The sequence below is a fragment of the Malaclemys terrapin genome, chromosome 3 (assembly GCF_027887155.1).
Source record: "Malaclemys terrapin pileata isolate rMalTer1 chromosome 3, rMalTer1.hap1, whole genome shotgun sequence".
Taxonomy (NCBI): domain Eukaryota; kingdom Metazoa; phylum Chordata; order Testudines; family Emydidae; genus Malaclemys; species Malaclemys terrapin.
The window spans coordinates 25,251,045-25,270,591 of NC_071507.1; the positions used below are offsets into that span (position 1 = coordinate 25,251,045).

The 19,547-nt window shown below is 45.7% G+C and overlaps 1 protein-coding gene across 1 annotated transcript in view; it reads right to left on the reverse strand.

Moving 5' to 3' along the window:
• CFAP36 (cilia and flagella associated protein 36) overlaps positions 1 to 19,547 on the reverse strand; it is a 132,248-nt gene that overhangs the window by 69,838 nt on the left and 42,863 nt on the right. The window contains exons 3-5 of the mRNA XM_054023286.1: positions 12,094 to 12,195; positions 6,561 to 6,675; positions 3,233 to 3,320 (exon numbers count right to left, since the gene is read on the reverse strand). Coding sequence (XP_053879261.1) covers positions 3,233 to 3,320; positions 6,561 to 6,675; positions 12,094 to 12,195 — 305 coding nt within the window. The remainder of the gene's footprint in view (positions 1 to 3,232; positions 3,321 to 6,560; positions 6,676 to 12,093; positions 12,196 to 19,547) is intronic.

Consider the following 19,547-nt stretch of genomic DNA (forward strand, 5'->3'; position numbering starts at 1 on the left):
GCATGTTGCTCTCACCGGGTAGGTGAGAATGTTGTGGGCTATACAGAACTCCCACAGGAGTTGGGCTTCCTGGCATAAGGCCCTGGCGCGCGTGCCCTCTTGCCTGTTGATGTAATACATTGCGGTGGTGTTGTCCATGAAGACTCTGACCACCTTCCCTTGCAAGTGCTGGCGAAAGGCCAGGCACGCCAGGCACACAGCCCTGAGTTCCCTGACATTTATGTGCAGGGTCAGTTCCTCGGGTGACCACATAACCTGGGTTCTGACGTCCCACACGTGGGCTCCCCAGCCCAGGTTCGAGGCATCCGACACTAGATCTAGTGAGGGAGAGGGGTCTCAGAAGGGGATACCCTGGATCATGTTGCTCGGGAGGGACCACCATTGGAGGTCTGCAACCACCGTTGGCAGTACCGTGACAACCTTGTCCAGGCCGTCCCTGGCCTGGGAATAGTGGGAGGCCAGCCAGAGTTGGAGGGGCCTCATCCGGAGCCTGGCATGTCGCACCACTGTGGTGCATGCTGCCATGTGGCCGAGGATTTGAAGGCATATCCGAGCCGTGGTTACCGGGAAGGTTGTGACCGAGGCGACGAGACCTCTGAGCGCCTCGAACCTGTCCTTTGGAAGGGAGGCTGTGGCCGCCTGGGAGTCCAGCAGCGCTATGAATTCTATGCACTGGACTGGAACTAACGTGGATTTCTCCTCGTTTACCACTAGGCCCAGAGCGGAGCAGGTGCGTAGCAAGAGGGATACTTGCTGCTGCACCTGGGACCGGGACTTGCTCTTGAGCAGCCAATCGTCCAGGTAGGGAAAGACCTGCAGCCCTCTCCTCCTGAGGTGGGCCGCTACCACCGCCATACATTTGGTGAAAACCCTGGGGGCCGTCGAGAGGCCAAAGGGGAGGACCGTAAACTGGTAGTGATCCTGACCCACCAGAAAACGGAGGAAGCGCCTGTGACCTTTGAAAATGTGGATGTGGAAGTAGGCATCCTGAAGGTCCAGCGCTGCAAACCAATCCCCCGGGCCTAGGGAGGGAATAACAGAGGTAGGGACACCATGCGGAATTTTCAGAGTACCAACAACTGGTTGAGCTTCCGCAGATCGAGGATGGGCCAAAGCCTGCCCTTCGCCTTCGGGATGAGGAAATACCTGGAATAGAATCCTTTGCCCTGGAATTCCCAAGGAACCCTCTCTACGGCTCCCAGGGAGAGGAGGCGCTGTACCTCCTGACCTAGGAGGAGCGAATGTTCTGGGTCCTCCGCCAACTCCCTGGCCGGAGGGCAATTGGGAGGGGGCGAAACAAATTGCAACCTGTACCCCCAGGATACAGTGTTGAGGAGCCAGTGGTCCGTAGTAATACGGGACCACTGCAAACGGAAGGCAGGTAAACGATTTGCAAACCTGAACTTTATTAACGGGGCGGGGGGGGGTTAACCTGGCAACAGGCCCGGTGAATCCCCACAAGCAGTCAAAAATGCCGCTTCCCTGGCCTCTTGGCCTTAGAGGGCCCCAGACGAGGGCCCGAGCGGGACTGGCGTTGTGACCGGCGCCCCTGCTCCCGCTGCTTCTTGGGGGGGACTCGTATCTACCCCGAGCCTGTGGAGTGGAGGTGTGAGGCCTGGGCTTGTCCTTGGCCGGCGGGACGTACAGACCCAGCGTCTGCAGGGTAGTACGGGAATCTTTCATCCCATGCAGACGCGTATCTGTTTGATCTGCAAACAGGGCCCGACCATCGAATGGCAGGTCCTGCATGATCGACTGGGACTCAGCCGATAGGCCAGAGAGCGAAAGCCAGGATGCCCTTCTCATGGAGATCGCCGCGGCCATCGAACAAACGGCTGTGTCCGCCGCATCAGAGGCCGTCTGGAGCACCGCTTTAGCCGCCACCGCACCCTCATCCACAAGGGCCTGGAACTCCTTCCTGTCCTTCTCGAGGAGGGAGGGCTCAAACTTGGCAAGGGACCCCCACAGGTTAAAATCATATCTGCTCAAGAGTGCCTGGTGGTTGGCCACTCTGAGCTGAAAGCTTGCAGACAAATAAACTTTTCTCCCAAAGGAATCCAGCCTGTGAGCGTCTTTGTCCTTAGGAGTAGGAGCGGGTTGGCAGTGCCTCTCTCGGTGGTTCACCGACTCCACCACTAGAGAGTTCGGAGTTGGGTGGGAGTATAAGTACTCGTGCCCCTTTGTGGGCACAAAGTACTTTCATTCAGCCTTTTTGGAGATCTGACAGAGAGATGCCGGGGTTTGCCAGAGGCCAGTAGTAATATTGGCCACCCGCTGATGGAGTGGGAGGGCCACATGCCCCGGTGTCGAGGAGGTTAGGACATTAAACAATGTGTCTGATGGCTCCTCCATCTCCTCGGCCTGGAGCTGGAGGTTTGATGCCATCCTCCTGAGTAGCTCCTGGTGGGCCTTGAAATCCTCCTGAGAGACCGGAGGTGGTGGCGCCATGGAGTCGTCCGGCGCCAAGGAGGTCACTGCCGCAGTGTCGTCTGCATCCGGCTGTACCGCAAGCTTGACGTTCTGACCCGGGGCCCGAGTTGGTGCCGGAGGGTCGGTGCCCACTGCCTCATCGCGGTGCTGAAGCAGCAACGTCGGCTGGGCCTGGGACGCTCCTTTTTATTGGGGATGTGTGCTTCCCCAAGACAAAACAGGCATCTGCTGTGTTCGTCTATGATGAGTATAAACTAACAGCAGGAAGGGCAAAGTTTAAATCCGGTGGGTTTTGTTTTCACCTTAGCCAGTGGCAGGCACAAAGCACCTCACCCAGGTGTTGAGAGGGGGAAATCTCTCTTCTGTCTTTCCTAACTGCTTTCTTCTTTCTTTTTTGGAATGGAAACACACAACAAAAATCAAATGAAGAAATTAATAAAACAAAGAGAAGAAGAGTTTCTTCACTGGAGAAGAGTTCTGAAATTCAGAAGCAGGTCAGATACAGTCCAGGTTGTCTCTGACTGCCAGGGGTGTTAAGCGGGAAATAAGGGAGGGTTGGGGACACTTCGCCCTATATGCCTTCTCATGGGAGCACAAGGAGGCACGGCCCTGCTGGACATGGTTGTACAAAAGAGTCCAAGCTTGCACACATGTACACTTATACTAGGATCCACACTGACACATGTTGAAGAAGAATATTTATGCCACCTAGAAAATGAAAAAAACACCCAAGTAAAATGCAGCAGAATATCCATCTATATCTACTACCATAAATATTAAGTAGGAGACCACTTCTTGTTACCTAAGAACCTCTCTGAGTATTTTCATTTCTTGTTGTTCAATTTCAGTGAACACATCAGAACCATCTGTCAAACAGTCAGGTAGCACACCTATAAAAAAAATAGCAAAAATGCATGTATTGCTCTAAAGAAAATGGATTCTTACTCCATTTTGCATGCATTCTTCAACCAGAGAGAGAATAGTAGGGGGAAATTACTCAACTGTAATTCTGTCTCTCAGAAGGTATGTTTCCAAAAAGATTCTAAACTTTTGGGTCTCAACTTCCCAATATGAGACTGGCAAAACTTTCAAAGCTCTAAAGGACTGGTCCCCAAGAGCAGCTGTAGCTGGTAGAGCATGAGCCAGGCTCTCCATTATTCTGTGCCATTTCCCACATTTCCGAAGCTCCCAAGTGACAAGCCAAAGTGAAAAATTATCTCGCAGATTAAGAACTATTACAGTAGGAAAAAACAGCACAAGAAGACAAAATCCCAAACTCTGAAGGAGGAAGATGGGTGGATGAATGGGAATCATATCAGAAAGATCTTGAGAGAAGCACAATTACAGGTACAGTAACTCCTCGCTTAACGTTGTAGTAATGTTCCTGGAAAATGCTACTTTAAGCAAAATGATGTTAAATTAATCCAATTTCCCCATAAGAATTAATGTAAATTGTGGGGGTTAGGTTCCAGGGAATTTTTTTTCACCAGACAAAAGACTACACACACACACACAGTATAAGTTTTAAACAAACAATTTAATACTGTACACAGCAATGATGATTGTGAAGCTTGGGTGAGGTGGTGGAGTCAGAGGGTGGAAGAGGGTGGGATATTTCCCAGTGAATGCCTTGCCGCTAAATGATGAACTAGCACATGGCTGAGCCCTCATGGGTTAACACATTGTTGTTAATGTAGCCTCACACTCAACAAGGCAGCACGAATGGAAGGAGGAGGAGACATAGCATGGCAGAGAGAGACAGACACATACCATGTGTGTCTGTGTGTGAGTGAGAGTGAGAGACAGAGACACACACCGTGTGTGTGTGTGTGAGTGTGTGTGAGAGAGAGAGAGACAGACAGACAGACACACACACCGTGTGAGAGAGAGATGTGCATTGCCCCTTTAAGTACGCTGACCCCACTCTAAGTACACTGCCTTTTTAAGTAGATCAGCAAGTTGAGACAGCAGCTGCTGCCAGCAAGCTCCCTCCATTCTGAGCCCTATCATGTCCCCCACCTGCTCTGTGGAGATGAGGTGCAGGAGCGGGGGAGGGGGACACCCTGACATAGCACCCTTCATCCCTCTGCCCCCCCTGCACAGCAAGCAGGAGGCTCCCGGGAGCAGCTCCAAGGCAGAGGGCAGGAGCAGCACATGGCAATGTGGGGAGGCACAGCTGAACTGCCCGGCAATTGATAGCCTGCTGGGCGGCTGCCGCATACGGAACTTAGGGGAGCTGATATGGGGGCTGCCGGTCCACCCTGGTTCCAAGCCCCCACCAGCTAGCTCCAACGGTCTGCTCTTTCTGCAAGCAGTGGACAAAGCAGGCAGCTGTGAAACAACGTTACCGGGGAGCATTGCACAACTTTAAACAAGCAAGTTCTCTAATTGATCAGCAATGTAACAACAAAACAACGTTCACTGGGACGACATTAAGTGAGGAGTTACTGTAAATAATTTTCCCTCATCTAAAAGGTACTCAGATATTATGTTGATGAGTGGAATAAAACAGTCCATGAGGAAATTAGTAATTCTGTATTCAGTACATAGTTTGGATGATGTGCAGTAAATATGGCATGGGACCACACAATGAATGACAATAAAAATAAATATTTAATAGCTACGTATTAAGTAACATCCACCCTGTGCACTGAATGAGACAAGGGTCCAGTGGAAAAAATAGTATGTGATCATGTAAAGACTATTATAACGCATACTCAGAAGGGGGCCAAATTAAGGTTGCACAGACAACTTTAATTCTGGAATTTCCTAGCTTTTAAGTGCTTGACTTTGCAACCTTAATGTTGTTTTAATGGAATTTCTTGTATATTATATGTGTGCGTGTGTTTGAGTCTGTTGTTATTCAAACAGAAAATTGTAGGTATTTTTCCTTTTTTGTGGCCCCAATTCTGGGTTCCACCATGGCCCCTTTATGCTGGTTTTTAACAGGAAACAGCTTACAAAAACAGTCAGTGTGTTCAAACTGAGCATGTGTCCAGCCTACCCACTGGCTTGGGCATTCAGCTTCTAGTCCCTGGCTCTGACCCTTAGCTCTACTCTTGACTACACCCCTGGGTGTCCCGTGGTCCTCATCCTTGACTCTACTCTAACCTCCAAGCTTGGCTACCCCCTTGGCTCCAACCATTGGACCCGATTGCCCATGTCCCAGTCATGTCCATTAGACTATTACTTGTAACAACTATATACTTTACTTACACACATACACTTTTGTTGTACAGACCAAAAAGGCAGAGGAAAATTACAAAACCTCTTGATTTAGTTTCAAGCTTACAGTGTGAAATACAAGAGTTGAAGTCTCCAGACAATAGCATGCTGAAATTACTGCACATATATATGTATGGAGTTGTTACAAGTCAATAGATATTAATAGAGTGACTAAATAATAACTCTCATGTATTTAACTCCTACAGTTTGAGATGCAGCACCTGAAAATGAGAGAGTAGTAATGGAAGTACACATCAAACTTACTGTACAGCCATTATGTTCAAAACTGCTATACAGAATGAGGTAAATATTCCCCCATACTGAGGGTCTAGGACACAAATAAATTGGTACGATTCCTCTGGGTAGAGAGTGGGGCTGGTGAGAAGATTTGAATGTGCATTCCCTAAACAGAGTAGAATACAGCTCCTTGTGCAGCTATACATAGAGGTTTGGAGCAACGGTAAGGTTAAGTGTCAAATGGATCAGATGCTATGAAAATCCATCTGTCCCTGTCCTCCACTGAGCTGGGGAACAGGCAACTTGAGAGCTGCTGCACTTTTGATCACAACTAAATTGTGCCAAATTATAGTTACTTTTGTAATACCACCATTTAAATCAGACAATCCTTAAACTGAAATTTGAATCCAAGTTTCATAGAAATAATCTAATAGGCTTTCAGATAAAGTTTTAGATACATTTTAAAAGGAATACAATTAGCTGTGGCTGACAGAACCAGTTGTAGACTCAGGGTGAAATCCTAGCCCCACTGAAATCAATGGAAATTTTGCCATTGAATTCATTTGGGCCAGGATGTGGTATTTATGGATGGGTAGACCATAGAGTTATCCACAAAACAGCTGAAAAGATGCACTGAAAACTAAAATTTCTCATTTACTATTTCTTACCATTTCTTTCTTGAATGATTCTAATGGCTTGCAACTGCATTTCAATATTTTTCTGTACCATCATTTCTTTAAATAATCTAAAATCTTCTGCTGCCAACACTGGTTGCAAAATGGCCTTTGGGGGGAAAAAAATCTACAAATTAATTAAAAACTTTATAGAAAGCAAAAACTGATCATTTCAAAATAGCCCAAACACAAAAAGCTCTGTATTATTACAGCAAGACAACATTTGTATGTTGTGTCTACTTAGAATCTTTTTTGTTTTATGCCCTGAAATAAACAGCTATTGCTGACACAATGCCAAGAACGCTGGAAACAACAGGCAACTATCCAAGGATTCATGAGCATGGAAAACAAAGAGCTTTTCTTGTCTTATGCTCTTTAAAATCTGTCACTGCCATATCTGATTTTCTGTTTTCTAAATGCAGTTTATAAACTGTATGATATAGTAAAATTACTGCTGGTGGAATTCTGCGCCAAAAAATTAAAAATTCTGCAGCAAAAAATTAAAAATTCTATGCACAATATTTTAAAATTCTGCAAAATTCTGCATATTTTATTTTTCAAAATAAAACAATATAATCACACCAGTTTCAATTATTTTTGGTCATTTATTTCAAAATACCTGTCAGCAAGTAGGTCTGTAACAATACCGACAACAAAAAAAGATTCAGGAAACGTTTTTTTGACAAATAGATTCCTTACTAGGCATATTAACACAGAATTCCAAGTAATAATTCATTTAAACTACAATACAGAACCGTTTTTCCTGCACCCCTCAGAAGCAATGCAAAGGCTTGGGAGAGTCAGGGGTGACCGAATTGTTGAGGGAGAGGAAGTAAATTGCTAGGAAGGAGCCTGGGTGTGAACTTGGAGGGTTGTTAGGCATGGGTGGGGAAAGTATGAAACAGTTTTATTTGGGGGGGTGAGGAGGGATTGTTACGGAGCTTCCCCCATGCAGACCCTGGCTGACCCCTAGCCTCTCCCATTCAGTCAGGCACATCTGCCTCTGTCCCCGTGTGTGTCTGTGCCCTTACCCAGCCACTCCCCTGTCCCTATGTAGCTCTGCACCCTCTCCCCCAACCCCAAGTGTCTCTGTACCCTCACCCAGCCTCTATGTAGCTCTGCACGCCCCTCCCCCTCCGTCCCCAAGTGTCTCCACACCTCCCTCCCCTCCATGGCCCTATGCCTCCACTCCCATTCAGCCCCTGCCCCAGTCTGTCCTCCCGCACTAGCCCTTATGAGCCCATCTGACCCCCCCAGCACCCCACGCTGTCTGTCTCTCCATAACCCCCGTCTCCTGACCTGGCCCGACAGGCGCTGTGAAGAAGGCAGGCTCTCTCTTCCTTAGCTGGCTGTTTGCTTTCAGCTTTGTTCTATCGCCACAATGCCCTCAGGTGGGCAAAAGGCAAAACTGCAGCAACATTTTGGCAGAAGCTTTTTCTGTGCAAAAAATTAGAAAACTGTGGGGCTCGTTAATTATGTGCATGTGCAGAAGTGCAGAATTCCCCCAGGAGTATAAAATATATTAAATGACTTAATTCAACATTGAGGCCCCAGTCCTTCAATGAATTCCATTGCAGGTGGACCTCTACACCAGCACAGAATCCCAGTGAAGTCAATGGGACTCTGTATGAATGTTAAGGTAACCCATGTATAGTTCATTGCAATATCAGAGCCTAATATATTTAATTATTTTTAATTGAACATTATTATATGTTTTGTGAACCTAGTGAGACTGTAATTCTGTCAAACTTATCAATATTTTAATAGTTATACCCAATTCTCCTAGACAGGACAAAAATATTTAAGGATGTCAAAAGGAATAATAAAAATTAAAAGCTGGTTGGTCTAGTGACATATAATAGTGCTCTGCATTTTATGTGAATTGGATTCTATTCTCATGGTGAAATCCTGGCCCCATTGAAGTAAATGGCAAAACTCCCAGTGACTTTAGTGGGGCCAAGATTTTATCTTCAGTATTTTTTTCCTCCTCAAGCTCACAGGAGAGTGGTATGAAGGCAACACATGCAGCCCGTATGCCCATTCCTTCTTGGCTGGTGACAGAACTTTGAGTCATTAGCGCTGTTGGACTGAAAGGTAGGTAGGAGGATTGTAGAATTACACTGGAAAGACAGATTACACTTGGCTAAGTGCCACGCCATTACTGTAATGGTGGAGAGAGACTTGATGCATGATGCAGTGGTGGTGTGACTTACTCTGTAGCAACTTTTGTGTGTGGTTAAAAGGTACATTACAAGCACCGAAGATGCTTGCAACAGAGCTAACACTTAAATTTCTCTAATGTAAACTAGACTCCAGATTCTGGATAGGCCATAAATTAAAAAAGAAGAAGAAGAAGAAGAAGAAAGCTAGTGGTTAAGGGAAAATACCTGGAATATATCCCCTGCCCTCTTTCTAACGACAGCCAACACGTTATGGTATAGTTGCTAAAAGGAATAAGATGTCTAATATTTGCTCCTCCACACTACAGTTCAACTTAAGTGCTACAATTTGGTGGGCTTTCCCAGAATCTGATGTTGCAGCTCTGTAAAATAATGCTGAAGGACTATGCTGTGTCCAAGATAATTAGAAACCAACAAGAGTGATTGCTAATCTTTCTCCAACTGAAAAATCACGTGGGCAGAAACAGGCCGGCTATCAATTCCAAAACTTTTCTAAAACCTGGATATTTTTATATTTGTATTGAAGTTTAAGTGGTTTGAAGAATTGTGGCTCAAGTCAATCTTTCTTTGCAGCTTATTTTGTAAACAAATTTAAGGAAACTGATTGATAAGAATCACACTGTCCTTGTTATTTTCCCTTTGTAGTAAGGGTTTTAAGTCTCAATATCCCATGCCATCCTAAACAATCTCTCTCCTTTCTTAAGAATTCACAGCCTTTAAATTACTTATAAACTTACTCTGTCTCTCCTTCTAGTCCTCTTAGTCATTACTTCACCGAGTGATATTTTGGGTTCTTTTAAACTTTATTCAAAAAAATCAATCCCACTATTGCCCTTTAATAATTTTTTTGGCTCTTGTCTGAACTCCCTCCAATTTCTCTACCTCTTCATCATTTTGAGGTGTTGACCTCAAACCAACCAATCACATAGAATCATAGAAGATTAGGGTTGGAAAAGACCTCAGGAGGTCATCTAGTCCAACCCCCTGCTCGAAGCAGGACCAACACCAACTAAATCATCCCAGCCAGAGCTTTGTCAAGCCAGGCCTTAAAAACCTCTAAGGATGGAGATTCCACCACCTCCCTACATAACCCATTCCAGTGCTTCACCACTCTCCTAGTGAAATAGTGTTTCCTAATATCCAACCTAGACCTCCCCCACTGCAACTTGAAACCATTGTTTCTTGTTCTGTCATCTGCCACCACTTAGAAAAGTCGAGCTCCATCCTCTTTGGAACCCCATTTCAGATAGTTGAAGGCTGCTATCAAATCTCCCCTCACTCTTCTGTTCTATAGACTAAACAAGCCCAGTTCCCTCAGCCTCTCCTCGTGAATCATGTGCCGTAGCCCCCTGATCATTTTAGTTGCCCTCCGCTGGACTCTCTCCAATTTGTTCACATCCTTTCCGTAGTGGGGGGCACAAAACTGGACGCAATACCCCATATGTGGCCCACCAGTGCCGAACAGTGGGGTATAATCACTTCCCTTAATCTGCTGGCAATGCTCCTAATACAGCCCAACATGCTGTTAACCTTCTTGGCAACAAGGGCACACTGCTGACTCGTATCCAGTTTCTCATCCACTCTAATCCCCAGGTCCTTTTCTGCAGAACTGCTGCTTAGCCAGTCAGTCCCCAGCCTGTAACGGTGCATGGGATTCTTCCATCCTAAGTGCAGGACTCTTCACTTGTCCTTGTTGAACCTCATCAGATTTCTTTTGGCCCAAACCTCCAATTTGTCTAAGTCACTCTGGACCCTATCCCTACCCTCCAGCATATCTACCTCTCCCCCCAGCTTAGTGTCATTTGCGAACTTGCTGAGGGTGCAATCCATCCCATCATCCAGATCATTAATAAAGATGTTGAACAAAACCGGCCCCAGGACCGACCCCTGGGGTACTCTGCTTGATACCGGAGGCCAACTACTAGACATCAAGCCGTTGATCACTACTCATTGAGCCCAAAAATCTAGCCAGCTTTCTATCCACCTTATAGTCCATTCATCCAATCCATACTTTTTTAACTTGTTGGCAAGAATAATGTGGGAGACCATATCAAAAGCTTTGCTAAAGTCAAGATATATCATATCCACTGCTTTCCCCATATCCACAGAGCCAGTTATCTCATCATAGGAGGCAATCAGGTTGTTCAAGCATGACTTGCCCTTGGTGAATCCATGTTGACTGTTCCTGATCACCTTCCTCTCGTCTGAGTGCTTCAAAATGGTTTCCTTGAGGATCTGCTCCATGATTTTTTCAGGGACTGAGGTGAGGCTGGCCGGTCTGTAGTTCCCCGGGTTCTCCTTCTTCCCTTTTTTAAAGATGGGCACTATATTTGCCTTTTTCCAATTGTCAGGGACCTCCCCCAATCGCCATGAGTTTTCAAAGATAATGGCCAAAGACTCTGCAATCACATCAGCCAATTCCCTCAGCACCCTAGGATGCATTAGATCTGGACCCATAGACTTGTGCATGTCCAGCTTTTCTAAATTGTCCTTAACTTGTCCTTTCACCACTGAGGATTGCTCACCTCTTCCCCATACTGTGTTGCCCAGGACAGCAGTGTGGAAGCTGACCCTGTCTATGAAAACCGAGGCAAAAAAAGCATTGAGTACTTCAGCTTTTTCCACATCATCTGTCACTAGGTTACCTCCCCCATTCATTAAGGGTCCCACACTTTCCCTGACCTTTTTCTTGTTGCTAACATAGCTGTAGAAACCTTTCTTGTTACCCTTCACATCCCTTGCTAGCTGCACCTCCAATTGTGTTTTGGCCTTCCTGATTACACCCTTGCATGCTCAAGCAATATTTTTATACTCCTCCCTGGTCATCTGTCCAAGTTTCCATTTCTCGTAAGCTTCCTTTTTGTGTTTAAGCTCCCTGAAGATTTCACTGATGAGCCAAGCTGGTTGCCTGCCATATTTGCTATTCTTTCTGCACATCGGGATGGTTTGTTCCTGCGCCCTCAATAAGTCTTCTTTAAAATATGGTTGTATGGCTTTCATAGTTAACTTTAATTCATTTATATTGTGTAGTTAATACAACTTAAAAATTAATTTAAAAAAATACAAAAAACACAGGAAACAAATTTTGATAAGAAGTTTTTGATGCCACATACAAATATATGGCCTTCAAGTGACACCACTGATCTAAATTAAAACTGCAGAAGTAATTTGCTAGCCACAATTCATAGCTGATGGGTATGAATTTATTATAGAATTTTAGAAAATGAAAAATTTTCTGCAAAAAAGGACCTGTAATGCTATATTAGTGGAAATAGAAAATTAACAGATTATCAATTAAAATCCAGTCATTACTGTGGACTATAACAGCATAACAAAGAAAAATATACCTGTGAAGTATGTGACTTCGCAAGAGGAGATGAACACGCTTCTTGAAATGTCTCTTCATTAATTCCAATTTCCTTAAGATAACCTTCTAGCAGTTTTTCAACCTACAAAAAATTATGAGTCTTACCTTCTAATAATTTTTACCCCAACACATAGACATATAAGTCACCAAACTTTTAAACTCACCTGTCAAACCATACTAATTGTCAATACATTATTTTACTATTGTGATTTTTATTTTTTTACAGTATCTTGATTCATTTGAAAATCACTGCAATATTATTAAGAAAATTAGTTATAGTGAAAACCTCAGAAACCTGCTGGTATGTAGTATCTTCCAGAAATCCACAGTGGTTTTCAATGCTCATATTAGTGAGTTAATTAGAAAACTTTGCTAGAGCTGTTGAACAAAATAGAAGGCATACATCACAGATTCCAGAAAGGACTCTGATTGTCAGCTTGACTAAATAGTGGATACCAAACTCTCAAGTCTATGAATGCAAGTAGTATTTTAGCTAGAGACTAGGTCAGTGTAATTGAAGAAAATGTAACACTAAAAAAGATACAGTTGTGTATCAAAGTTTCTTGATAAGAACAATATTTTAATCTAAAATGTGATACAGAACAAGGATATGGAGAAGTATAAATAAAATAGATTAGATTTTAAGGTTTTGGTATTTAGACCTAAATGGCCTGGTATCAGCCTACTTTTGACACTGCCTCATTTGCAGTTAGTGGAGGCACTGATGCTAGCCTCTCACCTGCATATAATAAGACGGGGATTTAACTTGGTGTTTTGCATAAGGGCTCATGACTCAAGAAAGCCCCCTACCTCTTGTACAAAATAGCACAGGTTTATGAACTTTCAAGGCATGTTGTAGGGCCCGTTTGTTTTAGCTCACCTCTGAAGAAATATAGAGGGATTAAGGTACAGACAAGTGAATGGGGATATTAGTATTTGATCATGTTGTTGATTGTTAAAACGGGTGGATTGACTGTATTGCATTAGGGTTTTCTAATTTTAAACAACTGTCAGGACATTCAGAGACTGTGTATGGACAATTTTTTTTTTCTAAATTGGAAGAAAATAAATGTCCACACAAATTACAAGATGATAATTTAAATGAATGCCTAAAACGAATATATTTCACGTTTCTTCATTATGCTTTGTTTGGATTCTGGAGAAACTTCGAAGTCTGGGACTTAAGGAATCCAATCTGAATTGATACCATTTGAATACACAATCTACCCATTATTTCTATGTATGTGTGTTTGGAGCATGCCCCACAATGACCAAATTCAAGAAAAAGATCTTGGATAAAATTAAATGGATCTTAAAAATGGACATCAACATGACAGTACCACACTGTGTACTTGAAGAATAGTAACCTGAACAGGGTCCAAGAAGGCAGTAAAATATAGGCCAACTGCTAGTATCTTGCCAAATCCTGGTCCCTATTTCAAGACTGAGGCCCGGTCTACACTAGGAGTTTATGTCGAATTTAGCTGCGTTAAATCGAATTAACTCTGCACCCGTCCACACAACAAAGCTATTTAGTTCGACATAGAGGTCTCTTAAATTCGACTTCTGTACTTCTCCCCAATGAGGGGAGTAGCGCTAAATTTGACATGGCCATGTCGAATTAGGGTAGGTGTGGATGGAAATCGATGCTAATAGCTCCGGGAGCTATCCCACAGTGCACCACTCTGTTGACGCTCTGGACAGCAGTCCAAGCTCGGATGCTCAGACCAGCCACACAGGAAAAGCCCCGGGAAAATTTGAATTCCTTTTCCTGTCTGGGCAGTTTGAATCTCATTTCCTGTTTGGACATCGTGGCGAGCTCAGCAGCACTGGCAACGATGCAGAGTTCTCCAGCAGAGATGGCCATGCAATCTCAGAATAGAAAGAGGGCCCCAGCATGGACTGATCGGGAAGTCTTGGATCTGATCGCTGTGTGGGGCGATGAGTCCGTGCTTTCGGAGCTGCGATCGAATGGAATGCAAAGATCTACGAGAAGATCTCCAAAGCCATGACAGAGAGAGGATACAACCGGGATGCAATGCAGTGCCGCGTGAAAATCAAGGAGCTGAGACAAGGGTACCAGAAGACCAAAGACGCAAACGGACGCTCCGGATCCCAGCCCCAGACATGCCGTTTCTACGAGGCACTGCATTCCATCCTAGGTGCGGCCGCCACCACTACCCCACCACTGACCATAGACTCTGAGGATGGGATATTGTCGACGCCCGCTTCCTCGGAGATGGTAGTGGACGGGGAAGATAAGGAAGGAGATGAGGAGGACGAGGCAGTCGACAGCGCTTACAATGCTGATTTCCCAGACAGCCAGGATCTCTTCATCATCCTCACAGAGATCCCCTACCAACCATCCCCAGGTGTTAACCCGGACCCAGAATCAGGAGAAGGATCAGCCGGTAAGTGTTTTAAACATGTAAACATTTATTTAGAACAGAACATTAATATTAACTGTGGGTTTTTCATGATTAGATTGTCCCAGGCGCTTAAAGTTTTAGTCTTTGGCAGTGCAACTGCTGCAAAAAAAATCTAACAATGTCCGGTATATCTTGATTGGTTTGCCCTAGGCGCTCTACTGTTTAGTCCTTGCCAGTGCAGCTACAGTAAAATTCGGTCTATATGTCCTGGGATAGAGCAGAAATCCTCATGGGACATCTCCATGAAGCTCTCCTGGAGGTAATTGGAAAGCCTTTGCATGAGGTTCCTTGGGAGAGCGGCCTTGTTGTGTCCTCCGTAGTATGAAACGTTTCCGCGCCAGGCTATCATCAAGTACTCCGGTATCATTGCCTTGCACAGCATGGCGGCATACGGCCCTGGTCTTTGCAGGCTTTCACGAAGCATGCGTTCTTTGTCGCTGTCTGAAATCCGCATCAGAGTGATGTCGCTCATGGTGACCTGCTTTGAATTAGGGGAATGTTAGTATTGGGACTGCTTGCCTGTTCCTTTACAGAACTGTAACCGGCGGTTTACAGCCATGCGGTGGAGGCGGGAGAGGGGCAGCATAGAGGGATCTTTCCCGGGGACAGCCGCGAGGGGGTGGGACAGGGGCAGAATTCATGCTTGCCGGATTGCTGGCAGCAGGAACTGGCCAACGCTAGGAGCATTGCTTTGAACGTCAAAGTAGGGCAGTGCTATTATTAAAGTTTTAAGGTGCCACAAGTCTACGGCTTACCATGTCAGCCTGCTACCCAAATTCCGCTGTCCTGTTCCGCTTGTGTGATCTGCACTGCAAGACCCCAGGGACTGAATGCAAAGGCTGAAAATTCGACCTTGTCCTGAGTGCGCATGTGATAGGTGCTGTGAATGGTCTTGTTCACAGAGAAAGACTATTTTCTTTGTTCACCAAAAAATTTATCTTTCTGAGGAATTCACTCCCTTTTTCCCATCCCACAGCTGTGACTGTCTCCCGACCTACCCGGCCATCAGACTCCCAGAGGCTGGCGCAGATTAGGCATAGAAAGAAAAGGACACGGGACGACATGTTCTCAGAACTTATGGACTGCTCCCGAGCCGAGGCAACCCTGCAGACTCAGTGGAGGGAGAACATGTCCCAATACCAGCGAGCACACAGCGAACGGGAGGAGAGGTGGCGGCAGGAAAACCAGCAGGCGACTCAAACGCTGCTTGGACTAATGAGGGAGCAAACGGACACGCTCCGGCGCCTTGTGGATGTTCTGCAGGACCGGAGGCAGGAGGACAGAGCTCCGCTGCAGTCTATCTGTAACCACCGTCCCCCGTCACAAAGTCCCATACCCCACTCACCCAAAGTACCAAGAAGGAGGGGCGGCAGAGTCCGTGAAAACTGTCACTCTACCCCTGCAGACTGCTCAAGTACCAGAAGGCGGTCATTCCCCAAAATTTGAGAAGTGCTTTCCTTCCCGCCTCACCCAAGCCCCCATCCCAGTTTCATCCCCTAACTGTCTAGTTGCTAATAAAAAATATGTTTCTGTTAATTACTGTTTCCTTCATGTTTTTTTAGAGGACAGTCTGTTTGAAGGGGTGGGGGAAGGGGGTTGGTACAGACACAGGGGCAGGTTCAGCAGCAGGTCACACACACAGTGCAGTCACTAAGCACCCTGGTCAGTCTGGGAGGTGTTTTTCATTTTCTGTGTGCGGGGGGGCTATGTGACTTTGTGGCGGGGGAGGGCGGTTAGAGATCTTATGCAGCGGTCCTTATACTGGATCACAAAGCCACGCAGCAGCGGATCTGTAACCGTCCTCCCCCTGCCACAAAGTCACATAGCCCCCACACACAGAGTCCCGAACAGGAGGGGTGCAGGCTCCGTTGAAACAATCAGTCCACCAGTGCGGACCAATGTAGAAGCAGGAGCCTGTCATTCCTCGAGTTTAGAAGCGTCCTTTGCATCACTACACTACACCCGCTCCCCACCACAGTCTGCGTACCAGTTTCAACACTTTACCGCGAAAACAGTAATAAACAAAACGTTGTTCATTAACAAATGTTCAGTGATTTTATTTTTAAACGTGGGTTGGAAGGGAGTGAACGGGGTATGAAACTGGAGAGGATAGTGAAGAGTCACTGGGTAAAGAAACGGGGGCAGGTTCAGCTTCTCTGTAAAAAAACTAAATAGTCACAGGTTACCCTGCTCACTCAGGAACCTAGCTTTCAGAGCCTCCCGGATGCACAGCACGTCCCGCTGGGCTCTTCTAATCGCACGGCTGTCTGGCTGGGCGTAATCAACAGCCAGACGACTTGCCTCAACCTCCAACCCCGCCATAAAGGTCTCCCCCTTGCTCTCACAGAGATTGTGGAGCACACAGCAAGCTGCGATAACAATGGGGATATTGGTTTCGCTGAGATCAGAGCGAGTCAGTAAGCTTCTCCATCTCCCCTTGAGACGTCCAAAAGCACACTCCACCACCATTCTGCACTTGCTCAGACGGTAGTTGAAGAGTTCCTTTTCACTGTCCAGGGCACCTGTATAGGGCTTCATGACCCAGGGCATTAGCGGGTAGGCTGGGTCCCTGAGGATCACTATAGGCATCTCCACATCCCCAACAGTTATTTTGTGGTCTGGGAAGTAAATACCTTCCTGCAGCCGTCTAAACATACCAGAGTTCCTGAAAACACGAGCGTCATGAACCTTGCCCGGCCATCCGACGTTGATGTTGGTAAAACGTCCCCTATGGTCCACCAGTGCTTGCAGCACCATTGAAAAGTAGCCCTTTCGGTTAATGTACTGGCTGGCCTGGTGGTCCGGTCCCAGGATAGGGATGTGAGTTCCATCTATAGCCCCACCGCAGTTTGGGAATCCCATCGCGGCGAAGCCATCTATGATGACCTCCACGTTTCCCAGGGTCACTACCTTTGACAGCAATACATCAACGACTGCGTTGGTTACTTGCATCACAACAACCCCCATGGTAGATTTGCCCACGCCAAAGTGGTTCGCGACTGACCGGTAGCTGTCTGGCATTGCAAGCTTCCAGAGGGCTATGGCCACTCGCTTCTGGACAGTCAGGGCTACTCGCATCCGGGTGTCCTTGCGCTTCAGGGCAGGGGACAGCAACTCACAAAGTTCAAGGAAAGTTCCCTTCCGCATGCGAAAGTTTCTCAGCCACTGGGATTCATCCCAGACCTGCAGCACTATGTGGTCCCACCAGTCCGTGCTTGTTTCACGTGCCCAGAATCGCCATTCCACGACATCAACATGACCCAGTGCCACCATGATGTCCATGGCGCGGGGTCCCGTGCTTTGTGACAGGTCTGTGCCACTATCAGACTTCATGTCCTCATCGCGCTGCCGTAGCCTCCTCGCCCGATTTCTCAGCATCTGCCTCTGGAAAATGTGGATGATAAGGTGCGAGGTGTTGACAACGGCCATAACTGCAGCGATGGTCGCAGCGGGCTCCATGCTCGCAGTGCTGTGGCGTCCGCGCTGTCACTCAGCAGAAAAGTGCGCGAACTGGTTGCCCGCCAGCGCTTTCAGGGAGGGAGGGCGGGAGTGACGGTTGGATGACGACAGTTACCCAAAACCACCCTCGACACATTTTTTTCCCCAGCAGGCACTGGGGGCTCGACCCAGCATTCCAATGGGCAGCGGGGACTGCGGGATAGCTGCCCACAGTGCACCGCTTCCAATGTCGACGCTTGCCCCGTTAGTGTGGACTCACACAGTTGAATTACTGTCCTTAGTGTGGATACACACGTTTGACTTTGTAATATCGATTCCACATATTCTATTTAAGTGAAATCGAACTACTCTCATAGTGTAGACATACCCTGAGACAATGGGATTTGAGCATGAAATTTCTGCTGAGGTGGGAAGAATGGAATCCACTCCCAGGCCATAAAGTATGACAAGTTTATGCCATGACTGTGTGCAAGGGTATGGGCAATATGGGAATATGCAGAGATGAGTATTTTGGAGAAAAATTTATTTTCTGCTTTAAGAGATTGTTCTGATATTTTTAAAATATTCAAAAATTAAAATAACTTTAAAAATTCAAATTTTGCATGTGATTAGTTATCAGGGAAGAATCATCACTTTACAAAGATTAGAGAATAGAGAGCCAGTAAAACAAAATTACAAACAACTAAAACTTGCGCACATTCTGATGTGAATTTCCTTTGTCTGATAAATAGACTTTTGCACCACTATAACTGCCAGCAGTAACAGTCTTGCAAGTGCACAACTGAGTAAAGAAAACACTATTTCCTTACTTATTTAAATGTCCAATTCCTTAGATGCAATCACAACTTCAATAGCTATATGTGATGCTTGGGAGAGGCATTTTGTGTCTTTCTTACTATGATTGAAAGTGCTAGATCTCTTTAAACATCTAGGTACATCTAGATACTAAACTGCTCAAGATAGTTAAGACCAAAGCAGACTGTGAAGAAATTCAAAAAGATCTCACAAAACTAAGTGATTAGGCAACAAAATGAAAATTTAATGTGGATAAATGTAAAGTAATGCACATTGGAAAAAATAACCCCAACTATACATACAATATGATGGGGGCTAATTTAGCTACAACGAATCAGGAAAAAGATCTTGGAGTCATCATGGATAGTTCTCTGAAGACATCCACGCAGTGTGCAGCAGCAGTCAAAAAAGCAAACAGGATGTTAGGAATCATTCAAAAGGGGATAGAGAATAAGACGGAGAGTATCTTATTGCCCTTATATAAATCCATGGGATGCCCACATCTTGAATACAGATGTGGTCTCCTCATCTCAAAAAACATATACTGGCATTAGAAAAAGTTCAGAAAAGGGCAACTAAAATGATTAGGGGTTTGGAACGGTTCCCATATGAAGAGAGATTAAAGAGGCTAGGACTTTTCAGCTTGGAAAAGAGGAGACTAAGGGGGGGAAATGATAGAGGTATACAAAATCATGAATGGTGTGGAGAAAGTGAATAAGGAAAAGTTATTTACTTGTTCCCATAATATAAG